This window comes from Neoarius graeffei, chromosome 13, assembly GCF_027579695.1.
Source record: "Neoarius graeffei isolate fNeoGra1 chromosome 13, fNeoGra1.pri, whole genome shotgun sequence".
Lineage (NCBI taxonomy): Eukaryota > Metazoa > Chordata > Actinopteri > Siluriformes > Ariidae > Neoarius > Neoarius graeffei.
This window is the reverse complement of record NC_083581.1, coordinates 49,024,551-49,046,285: the sequence shown is the minus strand read 5'-3', so window position 1 is coordinate 49,046,285 and position 21,735 is coordinate 49,024,551. Positions and strand designations below refer to the sequence as shown.

At 42.4% G+C, this 21,735-nt stretch overlaps 1 protein-coding gene across 1 annotated transcript in view; it reads left to right on the top strand.

Moving 5' to 3' along the window:
• lama5 (laminin, alpha 5) overlaps positions 1-21,735 on the top strand; it is a 244,931-nt gene that overhangs the window by 20,099 nt on the left and 203,097 nt on the right. The window contains 1 exon segment of the mRNA XM_060937932.1: positions 4,243-4,395. Coding sequence (XP_060793915.1) covers positions 4,243-4,395 — 153 coding nt within the window.

The following is a 21,735-nucleotide window of genomic DNA, read 5'->3' as shown; positions in this document are numbered from 1 at the left end:
TGATCTTCACAACACGTTTGTGGAAGTGTATCATGGCACGAACAATGGAGATTTCTGAGGACCTCAGAAAAAGCGTTGTTGATGCTCATCAGGCTGGAAAAGGTTACAAAACCATCTCTAAAGAGTTTGGACTCCACCAATCCACAGTCAGACAGATTGTGTACAAATGGAGGAAATTCAAGACCATTGTTACCCTCCTCAGGAGTGGTCGACCAACAAAGATCACTCCAAGAGCAAGGTGTGTAATAGTCAGCAAGGTCACAAAGGACCCTAGGGTAACGTCTAAGCAACTGAAGGCCTCTCTCACATTGGCTAATGTTAATGTGTCCATGAGTCCACCATCAGGAGAACACTGAACAACAATGCTGTGCATGGCAGGGATGCAAGGAGAAAGCCACTGCTCTCCAAAAAGAACATTGCTGCTCATCTGCAGTTGGCTAAAGATCACGTGGACAAGCCAGAAGGCTATTGGAAAAATGTTTTGTGAATGGATGAGACCAAAATAGAACTTTTTGGTTTAAATGAGAAGCGTTATGTTTGGAGAAAGGAAAACACTGCCTTCCAGCATCAGAACCTTATCCCATCTGTGAAACATGGTGGTAGTAGTATCATGGTTTGGGCCTGTTTTGCTGCATCTGGGCCAGGACGGCTTGCCATCATTGATGGAACAATGAATTCTGAATTATACCAGTGAATTCAAAAGGAAAATGTCAGGACATCTGTCCATGAACTGACTCTCAAGAGAAGGTGGGTCATGCAGCAAGACAACGACCCTAAGCACACAAGTCATTCTACCAAAGAATGGTTAAAGAAGAATAAAGTTAATGTTTTGGAATGGCCGAGTCAAAGTCCTGACCTTAATCCAATCGAAATGTTGTGGAAGGACCTGAAGTGAGCAGTTCATGTGAGGAAACCCACCAACATCCCAGAGTTGAAGCTGTTCTGTATGGAGGAATGGGCTAAAATTCCTCCAAGCCGGTGTGCAGGACTGATCAACAGTTACCGGAAACGTTTAGTTGCAGTTATTGCTGCACAAGGGGGTCACACCAGATACTGAAAGCAAAGGTTCACATACTTTTGCCACTCACAGATCTGTAATATTGGATCATTTTCCTCAATAAATAAGTGACCAAGTCTAATATTTTTGTCTCATTTGTTTAACTGGGTTCTCTTTATCCACTTTTGGGACTTGTGTGAAAATCTGATGATGTTTTAGGTCATATTTATGCAGAAATATAGAAAATTCTAAAGGGTTCACAAACTTTCAAGCACCACTATATAACTTACTTTGATTTAAATTTGAACATGGACTCTTTATGCTGTTTTATTACTTTATTTCTTTAAACATGATTGCTTAGTATAAGCTTGTGCACATTTGAATATTTCTCTGAGTCAGTCCTTTAAGTAAAGGGTTTTAATTAATTAATTAATTAATTAATTAATTAATTAATTAAGTTTAAGACCAACTGTCAGTCAGTGATAAAGCTTTAAAAGACATGTTTTAAGAGAATCTTTGAGTTCCGGCATTTTCTTCAGTCATAGCAACATCTTTCTGATGGATTACCTTAATAATATATTTTATCTAAACTCTTTTATCTACCTAGTCTTTACTGGCTGTATCGATACCCATCTTGTTTGTTTATCTTGTGTAGGTACCGCTGTTAATTAAAGACATCCGAGGGTGGGTGGGTTCACATAACAGCACCTGTAAAAGTAGGAGGAGGTGTTTAACTTTATCAGATGATCTTAAAATACAACAGAAAAAAGGAGTCACACTTTTTCTGTGACTGAAAATCAAAGTGTTTTACCCAGTGTTATTAATTTATACCCTGTGTCTGGGGCAAACAAATGGAATAGGAACCTGTTTGTTTGGCCTAAATTCAAGATAGTGGACTTTACTTGGATAATGAGTAAGCTTGGATAAAGTAAAATTGAGTTAATTATTTTTTTCTCTCGTCTCAAAATGCTACAGCACGTTATGTGAGAAAGGAGATTTTGTAATGTTTGTTGTGCTGCACTATTCTCCACCTGATTAAACTTACGGTTACGAGTGTACACCTTAAGAGAACATTTAATGCTGTGTCACAAGCCACATAAAGCACACAGTAGAATATCTAAATAGTAATCACACATGTAAAACATTAATTGCTGAATTGTTCACAGTTCTTCAATATTATAATATAACCCAGACAATAATACCCAGATAATAAAAAGAGCTAGCTATCTGAAATCCCATGTAGAGAACAAAACTATTACATCCGGTTGCTTCCAGATAACCTCCTGTAGTCAGTAGCCAGCTATCGTGAGTTCTGTAGCTCGAACAATTTTATAACATTTATTTTATTCTCTCTCTCTCTCTCTCTCTCTCTCTCTCTCTCTCGCGCTCATGCATGAAGTTGGGACGTGGTGAGATCTGGTGTAAAGAAATGCTGTAGACCAAAAAAGATTAAAAATAATGAAGTGAAATGTTTCAACATTAAAAAAAAAAAATACTATAACCAGCAGTAAGCCATCATAAATGAAACAAAGTCAATATCTGGTGTAAGACGACCCTTTGCTTCAAAAAAATAGTAGTCTCAGGGACAATGAGTGCAGTTTTATAAAGAAATGAGCTGTAGGTTTTACTGAGCATTTTGCAAAACCAGCTACAGTTCTTCTGGACACTTTGTCACACTTGCTTCTTAATTTTGCAGCAAAACCCAGTAACCTTCATTATGTTTTCTTTTTTTAATCTGAAAAGTGGTGTCTTATTATCCCCCGCTGGCCCAAAGGCCCGAAGGGGTATTATGTTGTGGCAATGTCCGTCTGTCTGTCCGTCCTGGAAGGGGTGCTCACCTTCTGAAATCAACTCCCCTCACAATTTTTGAAGGAATTTCACAAAACTTGGCAGGATTCTTTGTTATATGTTGGTAATACACATATTATAATTTCATTCAATTCGGTCACATTTTACCAGAGTTGTGGCCCTTGATTAACAAAATTATACTTTGACAATTTCATGAGAGTGTGTTTTCTTTCTGAAATTAACTCCTCTCACAATTTTTGGAGGAATTTCACGAAACTTGGCAAAAGGCTTTGTTATATATCAGTAGTATGCATATTGTTATTTTGTTCAATTCGGTCACATTTTACCAGAGTTACAGCCCTTGATTAACAAGCTTGTACTTTCACAATTTCATGAAGGTGTGCTTGCCGTCTGACATCAACTCCTCTCACAATTTTTGGATGAATTTCTCGACGCTTGGCAAAAGGCCTTGCTATATGACAGTAATACGCATATTGTGATTTAATTTTGTTTATGAAAATTTTACCAGAGTTTTGACCCTTGATTAAATAACTTGTACTCTGACAATTTCATGAGGGTGTATGTTCTTCTGAAATCAACTCCTCTCACAATTTGTGGAGGAATTTCACCAAACTTGGCAAAAGGCTTTGTTATATGACAGTTGTACGCATATTGAAATTTTGTTTAATTTGGGCAGATTTTACCAGCGTTACGCCCTTGATTATTAACAAACTTGTACTTTGGCAATTTCATCAAGGTGTCCTTGCTTTCTGAAATCAACTTCCCTCACAATTTTTGGAGGAATTTCATGTAATTTGGCAAAAAGTTTTTTTATCCCCCGCTGGCTGAAAGGCCCGAAGGGGGATTATGTTGTGGCGATGTCCGTCCATCCATCCTGGGAAGCGTACTGACCTTCTGAAATCAACTCCTCTCATGATATTTGGAGGAATTTCACAAAACTTGGCAGGATTTTTTTTGTTATATGTCGGTAATAAGCATATTGCAATTTCATTCAATTCAGTCGCATTTTACCAGAGTTACAGCATAGTTGCCAGCGGGGGAAATTGTGCTCTCAGAGCACTCTTGTGTAATGTACTGCTCAGATACAAACATTCTTTTTTTTCCTGTAACATTTAATTTTGTGCTGGAAAACGAACGTTTGGAACTCTAAAATGTTTTTGTACTGACTCGATAATGTCGAAGTCATAAAATAGAAATCTATAACAAAGATTGTATGAAAAAAATAATAGGGTGCCTAAGACTTTTGCACAGGACTGTATATGGATACACCTGGTCAAAGACGGCAACCAAATTCAAAACATGGGTTTAAGTACAATACAGTTCACTTGTCGATGGAAAGAAATGCAGCTGTGCTATCAGCTATGTGGCATTTGTTTGTTGGAAAAGTGTTGTAAATGTGCTGGTATTTGTGTGTGTGTGTGGCTGTTTTTTCTTAGGGCCAGTACTGCGACACATGTGACACGGCAGACAGTAACCGAGCCCATCCCATCACTAACGCTATTGATGGAACAGAGCGGTGGTGGCAGAGCCCTCCCCTCTCTCGCAGCGCTGAATACAACGAAGTGAACGTCACGCTAGACCTGGGACAGGTGTGTCTGTCTGTCTGTCTGTCTGTCTGTCTATCTGTCAGTCTGTCTGTCTCTCTTTCTTCATCTCTCTCTCTTTATGTATCTTAACATCACACACACACACACACACACACACACACACACACACACACACACACACACACACACACACAGTATACTTCTTTTTCTCCCCCTACGCTCACAAGATCACAATAACACATACAGTAGTGTTACTCAACACTACTCCTCGTAGCAGACACTTGTTTGGAAGGCTCTCACGTTTCAAATTTCAGAATGGGATTTTAAGCGGGACGTGAACTTGTCTACATTCAATAACTATCTGGTGGCTGTTTACTTTCAGTTACTTTTTTGTATGTAATTTTTTTCATCAGTTTCAGTTCTTTTGAAATCTGCTTTTCAAAAAAAAATTGAGAACATTTTCCAATGTACCGATTGTAACCCATATACTCCCACACCTATTCATTTCCCACATACTTACCTCCCCTTTGTGTTGCCTAAACACTTCATGGTGTAGGATTGCACAGGCCCAGTCAACAAGAGCGAGTGAGAGAGGAAGGAAAGGAGCAGGAAGAGAAAGACAGTATTTGTTTGAAGCTTAATTAGATTTTTTGGCATTTTGTTTAAAGTCAGTTTTAGAGGGATGGAGGGTTTGTAAAAGAACTAAACGCACCTGTGCAATAGAGAAACTATTAGATGGCTGTGCTTCCTGTCTTCTGCTGTAGGATTCACTCATGTTTCTGGATAAGGGTATGGGGTGAAGGGGAGCCAACAGCAGAGGATTTACAGTAGCGACATGCTGTTAAGCTAACTGTGAAATCAGGTCTGAAATTCCTGCCTTTGGGCTATAATATTTCCATTCACAGCTCAGGTTAGCACTGTGATAGTGATTGCACAGTCTGGCTGTCTTTTGTGTTGGCCAACATACTCCAGCGTACACTCTGAATGGAAGCAAGGGGCTGTAACTAGCTTTGTGTTGTGTGTTCTTCCATGTGGGAGGGTTTTCTTTTTCAGTGTCTGTTAAACCTGCTGATTAAAAAGCAACACAAGGACCATGATACATGGCTGACTGAGCAGATAAAGAGAGAGAGAGAGAGAGAGAGAACATGACATTTCTGAATTCATAATATCTTCAGTTTTAAGAAGGTTCTCAGTAATCTCTCAGGTTGGAATTCAAGGAAATGGGACCAGAATGTGTGCTGTTGTACATTTACCTGTGTGTGAGTATGTGTGTGGTGTGAGTGTTTAAAGTGTAAGTGTCGGTGGAGTTCAACCGGGGAGTCCTTTAGACCCCCTGAGAAGGAGAATAAGGTTGGAATGCTGCTGTTAACACGATCTGTCTCAACCTGCGCTGGAGCCGAGCCAAAATGAACCCCTCACCTCCACTGTGCTTTTTCTCTCTCTTTCTGTATTTCAGTCACTTCCCCCTCCCTCATTCTTTTGCTTTTGCTTCAAGTGCCTTCCATCCACACATTTTGCCCCTGTCCGAGGCCTTTGTACTCAAGACTCATCTTCTGTGGTTCAAAAGATTAAACCTACAAATGTTTAAACCAGCTTCAAACATTGGAACAATTCTCAGCATAGTAATACTGTTTCTATACTGCACACACACACACACACACACACACACACACACACACACATATATATATATATATATATATATATATATATATATATATATATATATGGGTAATTCTTCACCAGAGAGGCCAAAATTATGAAATGATTAAGATTGCCTTGTCAGCTCAGTGATATTGCTAACATATGGAATCCAAGGCAAAATGTACTGAAAACCATATTTAAAACTCATCACTCCGATTATAGCAATGTCGCTTCAGAGAAATCTTGGTTTGAATTTTAAGAAATGAAAGTTCATTTTTTTCTGATGTAATTCTGTGACTGAATTTTCGTTCCTCATAAAAGGTTTTGCGATCAGTTAAATATCGCCAATTTTTCTATGCTTTTTTAGTGTGAAAAGATACCGCATACAGTGAGAAATTTTTATTTAATGCCATTTTCTGCAACTTTTTTAGTTGTAGTAATCAAGATAATGGCATTAAATAAAAATGGGTATATATATATATATATATATATATATATATATATATATATATATATATATATATATATATTCCTTAGGCAGCCTCGAGAGACCATGGAACCATGGATAGCGGCATGGAAGGTCAGTTTGTGGTTTGTAAGCAGCGTCTTAAGTGGCTGAGGAGCCCTATTCTGGCGTGGCAGTACTTGCCGCACTTGTTGCAGATAAAATCTGTAGGTTGCTGCTGGCTTTGTTGTCTCCGTTTCCTTGTCGCTCTTTTCTCCTCCATCTGGTGGGCGCGTCTTTCATCACCACTCTTCACTGCTTTCGTGACAGCACTCTGCCAACGGCTTCGGTCATCTGCGAGGGACTCCCAGCTTTGGATGTTGATACCAGCGAGCTTCAGATCGCGCTTACACACATCCTTGTACCTGAGCTGCGGTCTGCCAGCAGGGCGGGATCCCTCAGCCAAAGCGCCGTAGAGAAGATCTTTTGGGATGCGGCCATCCTCCATTCGATGGATGTGGCCAAGCCATCGAAGACACCTCTGGCTCAGCATGAGGTGCATGCTAAGGAGACTTGCTCTGTCTAGGACCTCAGTGTTGGGAACTCGGTCCTTCCAGGAGATGTCAAGGATTCACCTAAGACACTGAAGGTGGAAGCTCTCAAGCCGGTTCTCCTGCCTGGCATATGTTATCCATGATTCACTGCCATAGAGCAGGGTGCTCAGGACACATGCCTGGTACACTTTGAGCTTGGTGTTCTCTGTGAGGCACTTGTTGTTCCACACACGCTTGCTCAGCTTGGACAACACAGCAGCGGCCTTGGCGATACGTTTGTCGATTTCCACATCCAGAGAGAGGTTGCTGGAGATGGTCAAGCCCAGGTAGGTGAAACTGTCAGTGGTATCAAGCTCCCCATCACCGATGTTAATGACTGATGGGTCGTTGGTATCTTGACCCATCACCTTTGTCTTCTTGATGCTGATGGTCAGCCCAAACTCATGACAGGCCTTCGCAAAGCGATCGATCAGTCTCTGAAGCTATTCCTGTGTGTGGGAGGTCAGCACTACATCATCATCAAAAAGAAGTTCCTTGATCAGGACGTGTTGGACTTTGGTCTTGGCTTTCAGGTGGGCTAGGTTGAACAGCTTTCCGTCACTTCTTGTGTGTAAATGGACTCTGTCCTCTGAGTTGCTGAATGCATATGCCTGCAGCAGGGAGAAGAAGATGCCGAACAGAGTTGGAGCAAGGACGCAGCCCTGCTTCACTCTGCTGCAGATCTCAAAATGCTCAGAGGTTGATCTGTTGAAAGAGACTGTGCCTTTCATGCCTTTGTGGAATGATGTTATGATGTTGAGCAGTTTTGGGGGGCAGCCAATCTTGCCTAGCAGCTGGAAGAGGCCGCATCTGCCCACCAGGTCGAAGGCCTTGGTGAGGTCTATGAAGGCCAAGTACAAGGGCATCTGCTGCTCACGGCACTTCTCCTGTAGCTGGCGGACAGCAAAGATCATGTCCACGGTTGATCTCTCTGCCCTGAATCCACTCTGGGATTCAGGATAGATGCGTTCAGCTAGGGTTTGCAGTCGGGCCAGTACCACTTGGGCAAAAACCTTTCCCACAATGATCAACAGCGAGATGCCATGGTAATTGTTGCAGTCGCTACGATTGCCTTTGTTTTTGTACAGGGTGATGATCTTGGCATTGCGCATGTCTTGGGGTACCTTGCCCTCCCTCCAGCACTGACACAGGAGCTCGTGGAGTGGCTTCAGCAGCACTGGCTTCCTGCTCTTGATAACTTCAGGGGGGATGGCGTCCTCACCTGGTGCTTTGCCACTGCTGAGAGCATTGATGGCCTTGCTCAGTTCTTCAACCGTGGGTTCTGCATCCAGCTCCTCTAAGACCGGCAAGTCTTCTATGGCATCCAGGGCTTTCTGAGAGACAGAGTTTTCTCTGGAGTAGAGCTCCAGGAAGTGTTCAACCCATCTCTCCATCTGCTTTTCCTGGTCCGTGATGACTTCCCCAGTCTTGGTCTTCAGCGGGGCGGTCTTCTTTATGGGTACACCCATGGCTTGATTGATTCCCTCATACATGCCTCGGACGTTGCCAGTGTCAGAGGCAATCTGGATGGAGGAACAGAGGTGCTGCCAGTAATCGTTGGCACACCGGCGTGCTGTCTGCTGGGCCTTATTGCGGGGGAATCTTCGTGCCTGCAGGTTTTTCTGGCTGGGGTTGCGTTTGTAATTGATCAAAGCAGTCCGCTTGGACTCGATTACAGGCTCCATCTCTGCGATGTTTGCCTCGAACCAGTCAGTGTTCTTCCGATCCTTCTTGCCGTACGTTGTTATGGCGGCACTGTAGATGGTACTGCGAAGGGAGGCCCAGGTTTCTTCTGGACTGCCAGCTGATGTCTTGGGGAGAGTCTGATACAGCAGTTCCACAAACTCTTGGTTCTTCTTGGTGTATGCCATCTTGCTGGTGTTAATTCTCAGCTGACCTTTTTGTTTGGAGTGGTAAAGCTTCTTGGGCCTGAGCTTCACTCTCAAGATGATGAGAGAGTGGGCGGTATCGCAGTGAGCGCTGTGATAGGCTCTGGTGTTGGCGATGTTGTTCACAGAGTCGGGCCTGACAATGACCAGGTCCAGCTGGTGCCAATGTTTTGACCAGGGGTGTCTCCAGGATGCCTTATGGCATGTCTTGTTGTGGAAGAAGGTGTTTGTAACACAGAGATTGTGGAAGCAGCACAGCTCCAGGAGCCTCTGCCCATTTTCATTCATCTTCCCAAAGCCATGGTGGCCAAAACTCATGGTCGGCATCAACCCTAGCGTTGAGGTCACCTAGGAGGATCATGTGCTCTTGCATGGGGATACTGCTGATCCTGGCGTCAAGCGACTCGTAGGACTGGTCCTTGACCTCCACTGCTGCCTGTAGAATGGGGGCGTAGGCACAGATGATGGTGACTGGGCCTTGCGTGGTGGACAGGCGTAGGCTAAGTAATCGCTCTGTGCCATCTGTTGGAGGCTCGATCATGGGAAGCAGTGCATTTCTGATGGCAAAGCCTGTCCAGTGCTCTCTGGCTTCCTCTGTGCTCTTGCCTTACCAGAAGAAGGTGTAGTGCTCCTCCTTCAGCGTGCCACTGTCTGGGAGTCTGGTCTCCTGCAGGGTTGCTATGTCTATGTTCAGTCTGACCAGCTCCATGTTGATCACTGTAGTCTTTCTGGTGTCGTCCACTACCTCGAGATTGTCCGTCAGTCTGGACGCATGGTCCTGACATTCCAGCTTGCTATACAAAGAGCTGGAGGCTTTGTTTTCTTGATATGATGTTTGCCTGGTGCAGGTTTGACGATCCACTTGTCGAGCACTGAGACTCTAAGCTCCAGGCACCCACTGAAGCAGGCAGACCGTGGCAGGTCAGCACCTTACTGGTCAAGGGCTGCTCGACTTGAGGTGAGCGATAGCTGACCAGTGGGACGCGATGGCCCCTCCCACCGATGAAGACAGCCTCTGGCGTCCGACTCTATGCCATTCGACCTAGGACTTATAACCGGTAAATGCTGTCTTCCTTGTTGTATTCTCACCACACGGCGAGACTGGAGTGACCTTTCCAGGGTGCATGCCAGGGCGAAGTGTATGGAGGCCTTGCGCTGCCCAGACAACAGGGCCCCCTTCTTGACCTCATCGACCGAGTCCAAAGGAGTGCAGGGTACTACGTTTGGGGATGACTTGGTTGCAGAAGCTGCCGGAAGGGTGACAGAGTCTGTTACCAACTGCCTGCAGGGCTTCACTCCGGGTTTTTCTGTAGGGGTTAGCTCCCTTAGCCTTGTGCTCTCCCGAGACTAACCTACAAGGCATTGGGTTATTTGTCCATAGCTGGCTCCAACAGTGTGCTGGTTTTTTTTCCTTTTTTTCCTTTTTTTCCGGGGTATGCTCCTCTAGATCCGCCGTGTTCTGCATTGAAACAGGGGTACCTTGGGTAGGATGTGGCTTGAAGCCACACACGGACGGTCTTCACCATGGAGAGGCTTGTGGCCACTTGATAGTGCCATGTATCCAGGATCCCCCTGGACTCGCTTCACATGATGCTGGATATGGGGAGACCAGTGTAGGACGCCACAAGGGCTGCTACAAAGGTGCTACTCCTCCAGTGATCCTTGCCCCCTATATATATAAAACAGTTATTCTACGAAATCGAGTCGGACATGAGCTGATGCACCTCATCGGGTATAGCTGATGAGATTGAGTGGAATAACTGTTTTATTCTATCCACATTCACTGGATTTTGAGTAACGAAGCATTTTTATTGTTATTTTTTTGCAAATTCAATAAATAAAAGTTTTATACAAAACATCTGACAAAATAATTTCCGCTTAGAATGTAAACAAACCGGCAAAATGACAGTAGCAATTTGTGAAAAATGTGATGATAATAATAATTCTTTAAAAAATATATACGTTCTTATCACATACTTTTATTCCATATTTTGTTGCGTTTTTTTGTATTTTTTAGGGTTTTGTTTTCAAGTAAAGTTTTATTTCATCCTCGGTTGGTTCAGCAACACGCTTTGCCATTTTGTTTTTCTCTACTCACAGTATATGAGCTGAGATCCTAGTAGTAGAGTAGCCAATCAGAGCACACGATTGCTTATATCCAGTGAATGTGGATATATGGGTGGCATGGTGGTGTAGTGGTTAGCGCTGTCGCCTCACAGCAAGAAGGTCCGGGTTCGAGCCCCGTGGCCGGCGAGGACCTTTACGTGTGGAGTTTGCATGTTCTCCCCGTGTCCATGTGGGTTTCCTCCGGGTGCTCTGTTTTCCCCCAAAGACATGCAGGTTAGGTTAACTGGTGACTCTAAATTGACCGTAGGTGTGAATGTGAGTGTGAATGGTTGTCTGTGTCTATGGCCAAGTTTACATTAGACCGTATCTGTCTCGTTTTCTTCGCGGATGCACTGTCCGTTTACATTAAACCGCCTGGAAACGCCGGGAAATGGGAATCCGCCAGGGTCCACGTATTCAATCCAGATCGTGTCAGCTCCGGTGCTGTGTAAACATTGAGAATACGCGGATACGCTGTGCTGAGCTCTAGCTGGCGTCGTCATTGGACAACGTCACTGTGACATCCACCTTCCTGATTCGCTGGCGTTGGTCATGTGATGCGACTGCTGAAAAACGGCACGGACTTCCGCCTTGTATCACCTTTCATTAAAGAGTATAAAAGTATGAAAATACTGCAAATACTGATGCAAATACTGCCCATTGTGTAGTTATGATTGTCTTTAGGCTTGCGATCCTTCCACTTGCAAGTGGTAAGTGATATGCGCTGGGATCACACACACAGCGGCTCAGTCCCGAATCACAGCTTGTGCACTTCACTCGCGTGCTCTGTGAGCTGCGCAAGGCCGGAGTGCGCACCCTCCAGAGGGCACTCGCTGTTCAGGGTGGAGTGATTTGGAGCGCAGGATGCCTGCGGAGCCGAGCGTATCCGTGTATTGGTGTTGCTGTGTGCACGCGAATCGTGTATTGGCGTTGCTGTGTGCACACTAATTGTTTTAAAAACGTTAATCTGATGATCCGCTGATACGGTCTAATGTAAACATGGGCTATGTGTCAGCCCTGTGATGACCTGGCGACTTGTCCAGGGTGTACCCCGCCTTTCACCCGTAGTCAGCTGGGATAGGCTCCAGCTTGCCTGCGACCCTGTAGAACAGGATAAAGTGGCTAGAGATAATGAGATGAGATAAAGACAGATTTTATAAATGCATAGATGAGCTTAAAGATTTAAAAGCCTATTCTCTATGATGATAACTAAATGCCTGGGAAAACACTCCCCAGATTTATTGCCCACTTGCCTCTGTGGTATGTCATCCATCAGATTTTTAAACAAAAAAACTTTACTGAAATATGTACAGTTCAATTATGCACCTTAAAAGAAATGCAGGAAAGTAAAAGAAAGAAAAAGAGACCCATAAGGCAATATTTCAATACCTCATTGTTGGAGAGATTATCAGTTAAAGATTCACTAAAACTTTAAAGCTTTAATGTAGAACCAGGATGCTTATTTCATGTACTGAACGGAACAATTTTTAAATTGAATTTCAATTTACTGACTTCCTGAAAAGAAATACTCTATAAGCTCTTTATTTGAATATTATTCCTTTGGACACTGGTCATCTCCAGATGCAGTTGTAAGTGGTATAATGGATATTTGCTTTGTTGTATTCGTAAGCTGTTATCACTGTTATATTGTCTCATCTCATCATCTCTAGCCGCTTTATCCTTCTACAGGGTCGCAGGCAAGCTGGAGCCTATCCCAGCTGACTACGGGCGAAAGGCGGGGTACACCCTGGACAAGTCGCCAGGTCATCACAGGGCTGACACATAGACACAGACAACCATTCACACTCACATTCACACCTACGGTCAATTTAGAGTCACCAGTTAACCTAACCTGCATGTCTTTGGACTGTGGGGGAAACCGGAGCACCCGGAGGAAACCCACGTGGACACGGGGAGAACATGCAAACTCCGCACAGAAAGGCCCTCGCCGGCCACGGGGCTCGAACCCGGACCTTCTTGCTGTGAGGCGACAGCGCTAACCACTACACCACCGTGCCGCCCACTGTTATATTGTATTATATTTAATTATCATGTTAAGGGCAGCATGGTGGTGCAGGCATTAGCACTGTCACTTCACAGTAACAAGGTTCTGGGTTCCAGTCTCACAGCCAGGGGCCTTTCTGTGAAGAGTTCGCATATTCTCCACATGTCTGCGTTCTCTGCTTTCATCCCCCAGTCTAAAGACATGCGCATTAGGTCAGCTGGCTAATTGACCGTAGGTGTGAATGTGAGTGTGAATGGTTGTTTGTCTCTGTGTTAGCTCTATGATAGATTGGCGACCTGCCCAGGGTGTACCCCGCCTCTCACCTGAAGTCATTTGGGATTGGCTCCAGCTTCCCCCACGACCCAGACGGATAAGTGGTATAGATAATGGATGTATGTACACTGTAAAAAATATAAATGACAGTTGTTGTTCAAGCTCACAATTTTATTGTAAACTGACTCAGAAAAACAATTTTGACATCTAACAAACAAACTCACGTTTGTACAACTCATTTTTCTTAGAAAATAACTAACAAAGATACTTGATTAAGCAAAACAAGTTTTTCTTAGTTTCCCTCAAATTTCTAAAGACTGTCCTACTCTCTAACAAGAAGTTTTAAGTTTTCTTACTTTATGTTCATTGACACGCCTACTACGGGGTTTCCTTCCTTTCTCCACAAGCCCAACGTTTTCTCCTTTGGTCGCAAAGGAGGTTGACACGATTGGCTGTCTCCAGAGTTTCATAGGTAATTATCGTAATTTCTTGACCGTAAAACTTTATAGAAGACATATGTGCCCTGTTCATAGGGCACGAGTCTGTGAATTCACAATTGTAATGTGAAATTTTCAAAATGGTGAATAAAAGGGTTTTTTTTAACTACACTTTGTGTTGTGTTGAATGATGGGGTGTGGTGAAAATTGTTAGAACTCAAAAAACAAAATTGGTAGAAGTTAGATTTTACATATGAAACTGAAAGTCTTTGTTGATCAAACTTAGTATAATGAGTTTGTATTATTAAAAACAAAAGGTTGGCAGAATTCGCAAATTTGTGTTGTGTCAACCTTTGGCTTATTTAGGTAAAGAGAACTCAAAAAAACAAATGCATCACGTTGCCTAGATAATTTCAGTTCTGTCAACCATTTTTTTTTTTACAGTGTATGGATATAATGTGTTCACAGTTTTACTGTGTATTTTTGATGAAAGTTCATGCTTCATTGATTTCTTTGATTTCTCTTTCGGCTTTTGATTTCTTTAACAATGTTAGAATATCCCTTTGCACTTTTACATTGTTTACTTAGAGGGAAAGTTGTGCCCTTTTCCTGTTCCTGAGATAGTCAGCTAGAATAGCAGTGTTGGTATTAAGTGTGCCTGTGTGTGTGTGTGTGTGTGTGTGTGTGTGTGTGTGTGTCAGAGACAAAATAGTGCCCCATTGTGTGTCATGTGCAGAGAGTGGCATGGTGCCAAGCATGAGAACTGTAAGGACTCTACAGTTTCCTGCCATTGAGTGAGCTATATTGCCATTAATAGTGCTCTCTCTCTCTCTCTCTCTCTCTCTCTCTCTCTCTCTCTCTCTCTCTGTGTGTAACTGATGGGAAAGCAATCAGGCTGTTTGCTTCGACCTCTGCTTCCTCTCTCTTATTCAATAACAGCCTTCCAGCGCTGATTGGGATCCGGCTTTCTCTTGCCAGTTCTATGAAATGAGCATCTAACTAAGGTCTTGGAGTGCTTGCTCCTTTTCCAGTTTAGCTCTAGAAAAGATTAGTACAGATTCTCTCGGGAAAACTGAGATATTCATGTTCAGGGTTCCCACACTATTTAGGAACTCATTTTTAGGCTATTTCTAGGACATTTTCCATTAATTATACACATAACTATTGCATACTGAAAGCCTTCTTAGACACACTGATATCTGTTGGCCTCTATAATATTAAAGTCGATAAAAAGAGTGAACTAAACTCTACACCAAGTGCCAAGCAGATTATGTGTCTGGGCCCTGAGGTTTTATGTGTAGTTGCCTGGCAGACAGATGGATTCAGTCGTCTGCTGATATCGAAGTTACTGATATATTTTCCTGTCCATCAAGAAGAAAAAAGGCCTGTGTGGTGTTGGTTGCTGAGTGATATAGAGAGCAGACTTCCATAGTTACCATGCTGTCTCGTGTGTGTGTGTGTGTGTGTGTGTCTGTGTGTGGTCGCCATCAAGTCTCAAATAAAGGGCTAGATTTCAAATAAAGTTTCCATTATTCCACACTGAATCGTTTCTGCTCTTGCATCACTCATCTTTTCTGTGTTTATCAGTCCTTGTGTTCACGTCAGTCTTTTTACTATTGTGTATTATCTCTCTGTCTTACCTTTTTTCAGTCAGTTCTTTCACTCTTTTGTTGACATTGTCTGCACAAACACATGTAGAGAAGTGAGAAAGAAGGACAGAGGGAGAGAGAGAGAAAGAGAGGTGGTGTCGAACTTGCTTTGGAAACATAATGGAGGCAGAGCTCAGGTGAAGTGTGTGTCAGTTTATGCTAGATTTAAATCAGTTGGACACATAATCAGAAAGGAATTTAGTGTTTCCATTTTTTCTTCATCAGTCATGTCACTGGAATCTAACAGCTTGTCTTGGTAAGAGGCTGAGAGTCACAGAGTTTATTGGAGAACACTACAGCCATCATTCACTACTAATTCACAGTGCATGGGGATAAGCCCCTGACCCACAATCCCCTGCTTTTTCTTCTGTTACAGTGCCTTGAAAAAGTATTCATACCCCTTGAACTTTTTCACATTTTTCCACCTTACAACCACGAACTTAAAAGTTTTTTATTGAGATTTTATGTGATAGACCAACACAGAGTAGCACATAATTGTGAAGTGAAATGAAAATGATAAATGGTCTTCAAAATTTTAAACAAATAAAAATCTGAAAAATGTGATGTGCATTAGTATTCAGCCCCCCTGCGTCAATACTTTGTAGAGCCACCTTTTGCTGCAGTTACAGCTGCAAGTTTTCTGTGGTATGTCTCTACCAGCTTTGCACATCTAGACACTGAAATTTTTGCCCATTCTTCTTTGCAAAATAGCTCAAGCTCAGCCAGATTGGATGGAGAGCGTCTGTGAACAGCAATTTTCAAGTCTTGCCACATATGCTCAATGGGATTTAGGTCTGGACTTTGACTGGGCCATTCTAACACATGAATATTCTTTGATCTAAACCATTCCATTGTAGGTCCGGCTGTATGTTTAGGGTCATTGTCTTGCTGGAAGGTGAATCTCCTTCCCAGTCTCAAGTCTTTTGCAGCCTCCAACAGGTTTTCTTCCAGGATTGCCCTGTATTTAGCTCCATCCATCTTCCCATCAACTCTGACCAGCTTCCCTGTCCCTGCTGAAGAAAAGCATCCCCATAGCATGATGCTGCCACCACCATGTTTCACAGTGGGGATGGTGTGTGTTAGTTTTCTGCCACACATAGCGCTTTGCATTTAGGCCAAAAAGTTCAACTTTGATCTCATCTGACCAAAGCACCTTCTTCCACATGTTTGCTGTGTCCCCTACATGGCTTCTGGCAAACTGCAAACGGGACTTCTTATGCCTGTCTTTCAACAATGGCTTTCTTCTTGCCACTTTTCCAAAAAGGCCAGATTTGTGGAGTGTACGACTTATAGTTGTCCTGTGCACAGATTCTCCCACCTGAGCTGTGGATTTCTGCAGCTCCTCCAGAGTGATCATGGGCCTCTTGGCTGCTTCTCTGACCAGTGCTCTCCTTGCTCGCTCTGTCAGTTTAGGTGGACGGCCATGTCTTGGTAGGTTTGCAGTTGTGCCATACTTTTTCCATTTTTGAATGATGGATTGAACAGTGCTTCTTGAGATGTTCAGAGCTTGGGATATTTTTTTATAACCTAACCCTGCTTTAAACTTCTCCAGAACTTTATCCCTGACCTGTCTGGTGAGTTCTTTGGTCTTCATGATGCTGTTTGTTCTTCAGTATTCTCTAACAAACCACTGAGGCCTTCACAGAAGAAGTGTATTTATGCTGAGAGTAAATTACACACAGTAGGACTCTATTAACTAATTAGATGACTTCTGAAGGCAATTGATTGCACTGGATTGTATTTAGAGGTGTCAGAGTACAGGGGGCTGAATACTAATGCACACCACATTTTTCAGATTTTTATTTGTTTAAAATTTTGAAGACCATTTATCATTTTCGTTTCACTTCACAATTATGTGCTACTCTGTGTTAGTCTATCACATAAAATCTCAATAAAAAAACTTTTAAGTTCGTGGTTGTAAGGTGGAAAAATGTGAAAAAAGTTCAAGGGGTTTGAATACTTTTTCAAGGCACTGTATACATGACATTGGAACATATGTACTGTTGCAACACACTCACTGTTATGGTAGACTGTATAGAAAATATGAAACTGATATGATACTGGGGTGGCACGACGGTGTAGTGGTTAGCACTGTCGCCTCACAGCAAGAAGGTCCTGGGATCAAGCCCAGCGGCCGGCAAGGGCCTTTCTGTGTGGATTTTGCATGTTCTCCCCGTGTCTGCGTGGGTTTCCTATGGGTGCTCTGGTTTCCCCCAAAGATATGCAGGTTAGGCTAATTGGTGGTTCTAAATTGACTGTAGGTGTGAATGTGAGTGTGAATGGTTGTTTGTCTCTATGTGTCAGCCCTGCGATGACCTGGCAACTTGTCCAGGGTGTACCCTGCCTCTCGCCCATAGTCAGCTGGGATAGGCTCTAGCTTGCCTGTGACCCTGTAGAACAGGATGAGCAGCTACAGGATAAGCGGCTACAGATAATGAATGGATGGATGAATGGATATGATGCTGTATTAATGAGCAAACATTCAACCAACTGGTCATTATGACTGTATGATGTAGGCTTTACTTCTGGTGGTGCAGCAGGTAGAGCTGCTGCCTCATAGCTCCATGGTCTTCAGTTTGATCCTGAGCTCCATTTACTCTTTGTACTGTTTGTGAGTTTCTCTTTGTCCAGGTTTCCTTCAGATTCTCTGGTTTCCTCTTCAAAACAAATGAAAGTATTTTAAACAGTTTTGATAAATTCGAGAGCCTTGTTGATGCCTTTCTGCTTTTGGAATCTTTATGCCTATCTAGAGTTGGGCTTGAGCCCTGTCTTGAACTCGAGTTTGGTCTTGAGTTTGGTTTCATATTGACTTGGACTTCTTACAGCCTTACCACAAGCTGGCCTAGTGGTTAGCAAGGCCGCCTCTCGATCAGGAGATCGCGAGTTCTACTCACGGTTGGACCATACCAAAGACCATCATAAAAATGGTACCTACTGCTGTCTGGCAAGGCATGCTGCAATACAGATGTGAGTGGGGAGTCAAACTCTCATGGTTACCAGAGGATTAGCTCCCTACTTCAACCCTAGCTGTATAGGCGAGAGGCCGAGGGCTATGGAAACAGAGATTGGTGCTGCCCAATGTGCCTTTAACGGCCTGGGGTGAGCTTCCCAAAAGCATCGTAGCACAAAGATCATTGTTAAATGGTAGCGTGAGCATCACAATGAACACTTTCTCTCCTAGTTAAGATGCTCTTTGCATTAAGAGGCTTTTGGGAAACCCACCCTTGGTTAGTACTGGGACGGGAGACTGCCTGGGAAGACCAGGGCATGGTGCTGGAAGGACTTTAGACTTTCTCTCAGACTTACTCGGATTTATACTTGGTCTTGTCTTGGTTTTTGGCATTGGTCTTGCTAAGAATGGTCTTAGTCTCAACTGAGAGTTTGTAAAAAATAATGTTTGTATTGTTTTTTCTTGTTTGACAAGAAGTAATTCCTTTTTCCAGTGACCATAGCATCATCACTGGCATAACACATGCATGAAGCCAACTAGTTGTAGTAATGGCTTGGCCTCAAAAATTATTTGATGATTCTTGGTCTTGATTTTGACTCGGCTTTTGACTCAGCTTTCTTTTGGACTCGATTCTGACATGGTCTTGACCCACTTATGACTCAGGCTTAACTTGATCTCAGCTAGTCCTGGTCTTCAGACTTTTTTGAACTTGACAGTGGTGGTCTTCACTACAGTCCTAAGCTACAGTCCTCTTTGTGGCTGCACACATCCTATTGGGTTATGTATGCAGAGTTTCCCCCCAACCCTTGACCCTTCCCCCAGTCTATTAATACATATGATGCAATTTATGTCCCCTGTTTTAAAAGAGATGACTTAATAAGAATAACCAGAAATTGTGTGCTGTAACACGAATGTTGAGTCACATACAGTATAGCCTTTTTAGCCACAGCTAAGGGTTGTGAACCTTTGCTCTCACAATTTATTGTATGATTTTGGTGCACAGTATTGCACCAATGAGATGTTTGGACATTTTAAGGGTTTCTCAATAAAATTGTCAATGTATGTAAATCAATAACTTGACCAGGAGCTGATTCTGGGAACATCTTTATTGTTTATGAACTTTAAGACCCCTGCACACATCATTACCTTTTGGAAATCATCTATTTGCAGTTCTACTAGTGCAAGCAATGTGTTTATCCTTAAACATCCAATAGGTCAAGGAGGTATGCCAAACTGGCCCCTGTTCAACTTCCATCTTGCGTTGATGAAGGCAAACAATAGTTACTGGTCTGAGATCAACAGCCATTAAGGACGTGCACCGTTAGAGAAAGCCAGTTCTCACAGTGTTTTGTAGTAGTTCATTAGAGGTAAACTGAAACTGTTTATTCTGCGTCTTAACCACAAATAAACCAAATCTAATCGTTAAATTAAAATACAGGAGTACGTGCTCACTCAGGAAACCTCCACTATTATTCACAGCCATGTGAATGTATTATATTTGTGGTTATGTTGTGTGTTATGTGATGTCACTTTAATTGTGTCACTGAGTTTTGTGTATGTTTAAAAATCCCACATCAGTGTGATAGCTGGCAAGCTATGCCATGTTTAATTCTTCCTTTTGGCTGAGTAAATACAGTGTTTCCTGCACTGCAAACAGATGGTTGGTTAAAATGGGACACGTTGGTGCACTTGCTGTAGATGAAGTCAGGGTCGGGCTGTGACCAAACACAAGTAATAGTGTTTCATATTCAGATTACAAAAATAGATCTTGTGTTAAAGAGTATGTTGTTAAATATTAGTATTCAGACTATTGATATTTTAGGAGAATCTAACAAACTCTTTAATATAAGATCCACTAATACAGTTTGTTAATTATTTTTAAAATAATCACACCCACATTTTCTCATTTGTGTTGGTCATTAGAGAGTAGTGGTAAGTGAAAATAGGACAAACACACAACCATTACATTTTTTTTTCAATTAACATTGGAAGCAGCATTCAGATGATTAATAATATCTTTAATGTCCCTTTGCACAAGGCTGGTTTTGGTTACACTACTTACAAAAATATGCCTTTCTGATGCATGTCTGCACTGAATGGATTTCACACTTGTCAAAAAACATTTAAAAATGTACTCTTGAACAACGGGGGAATGTAACTAAGTACATTTATTCAAGTACTGTACTTAATTACAGATTAAAGATACTTGTACTTTGATTGAGTATTGCCATTTTACGCAACGTTATACTTCTAATCCACTATATCACAGAGGCAAATATTCTACTTTTTACTCCACTACATTTATCTGGCAGCTTTAGCGACTAGTTACTTTTCAGAAGAGAATTTTTCATATCCTTCCTGTCCAGTGAAAACTGTATGTCTCTAGATGTGTTGATTTTGAATGTTTGTGATGAACTGAAGGACTAAGTGTTCCTTTATGGGTTGAGAAACTTGTCCTACTTCTGGAGCTAAATAAACTACTTAATAACCCTCTTGGATTAGCTGGAAAATACACTGACACAAAGATGAAAACAGGGTTGATTTTCTGAGCACATGAAAAATGGAGTTTTTAGAGAAATGAGGTTGCCTCAGGACAGCGACGCTACGAACATGTGAGCTTAGAGAAGATGATGCTTTGCTGTCAAATAAATTACACAATAGTATATAAAGTTATTAAAATTAACCTTGGACTTCTAGAGCAGTAAAATGCAACATGTACGTTAATGGAGCAGTGATGTATATAAAATGTCATAATACCAGTCAAAAGTTTGGACACACCTACACACCTCCTCATTCATAGGTTTTTCTGTATTTTTACTATTTTCTACATTGTAGAACAATACTGAAGTCATCACAACTATGAAAAAATATGTGGAAAATACATATGTTATTTAGCAGCTGGGAGGTCCGTATCGTGAAATACCGTGACCGAGGTCTTGAAAGTACTGACCGAGGCCCTCTGGGCCGAGGTCAGTATTTAAGGCCGAGCTCACGGTATTTCACCATATGGACTGACCTTAAGCTGGTAAATAATATATTAATTTTTTTCTTTACCAAATTCTAACAGGAAACGGGAGCGCCCAAAGAGGAAAACCGAGCCAAGGCGAGACGCCATTTTGAATCCTCATTCACAGCTGTAATGCAAATTGCTTCCTCCTCAGTATACAAGTGCACTTCCATGGCAGGAAAAAATCTACATTTTGCTGCCTATGTAGTCCCCTATTTATACAAATAGGAGTCATTCAAGATTCAGCCATGTTTTTCCTCGGCGTTAGCAAGTTACAGGTTTTTAGCTTTCTCCTGAAATGTTTTCTTTTATTTCTTCTTCCTCAGGGTAGTAAAACTTGCTTTCGCTGTGAAGACTGTCGTTATCACTATCCATGATGTAAAA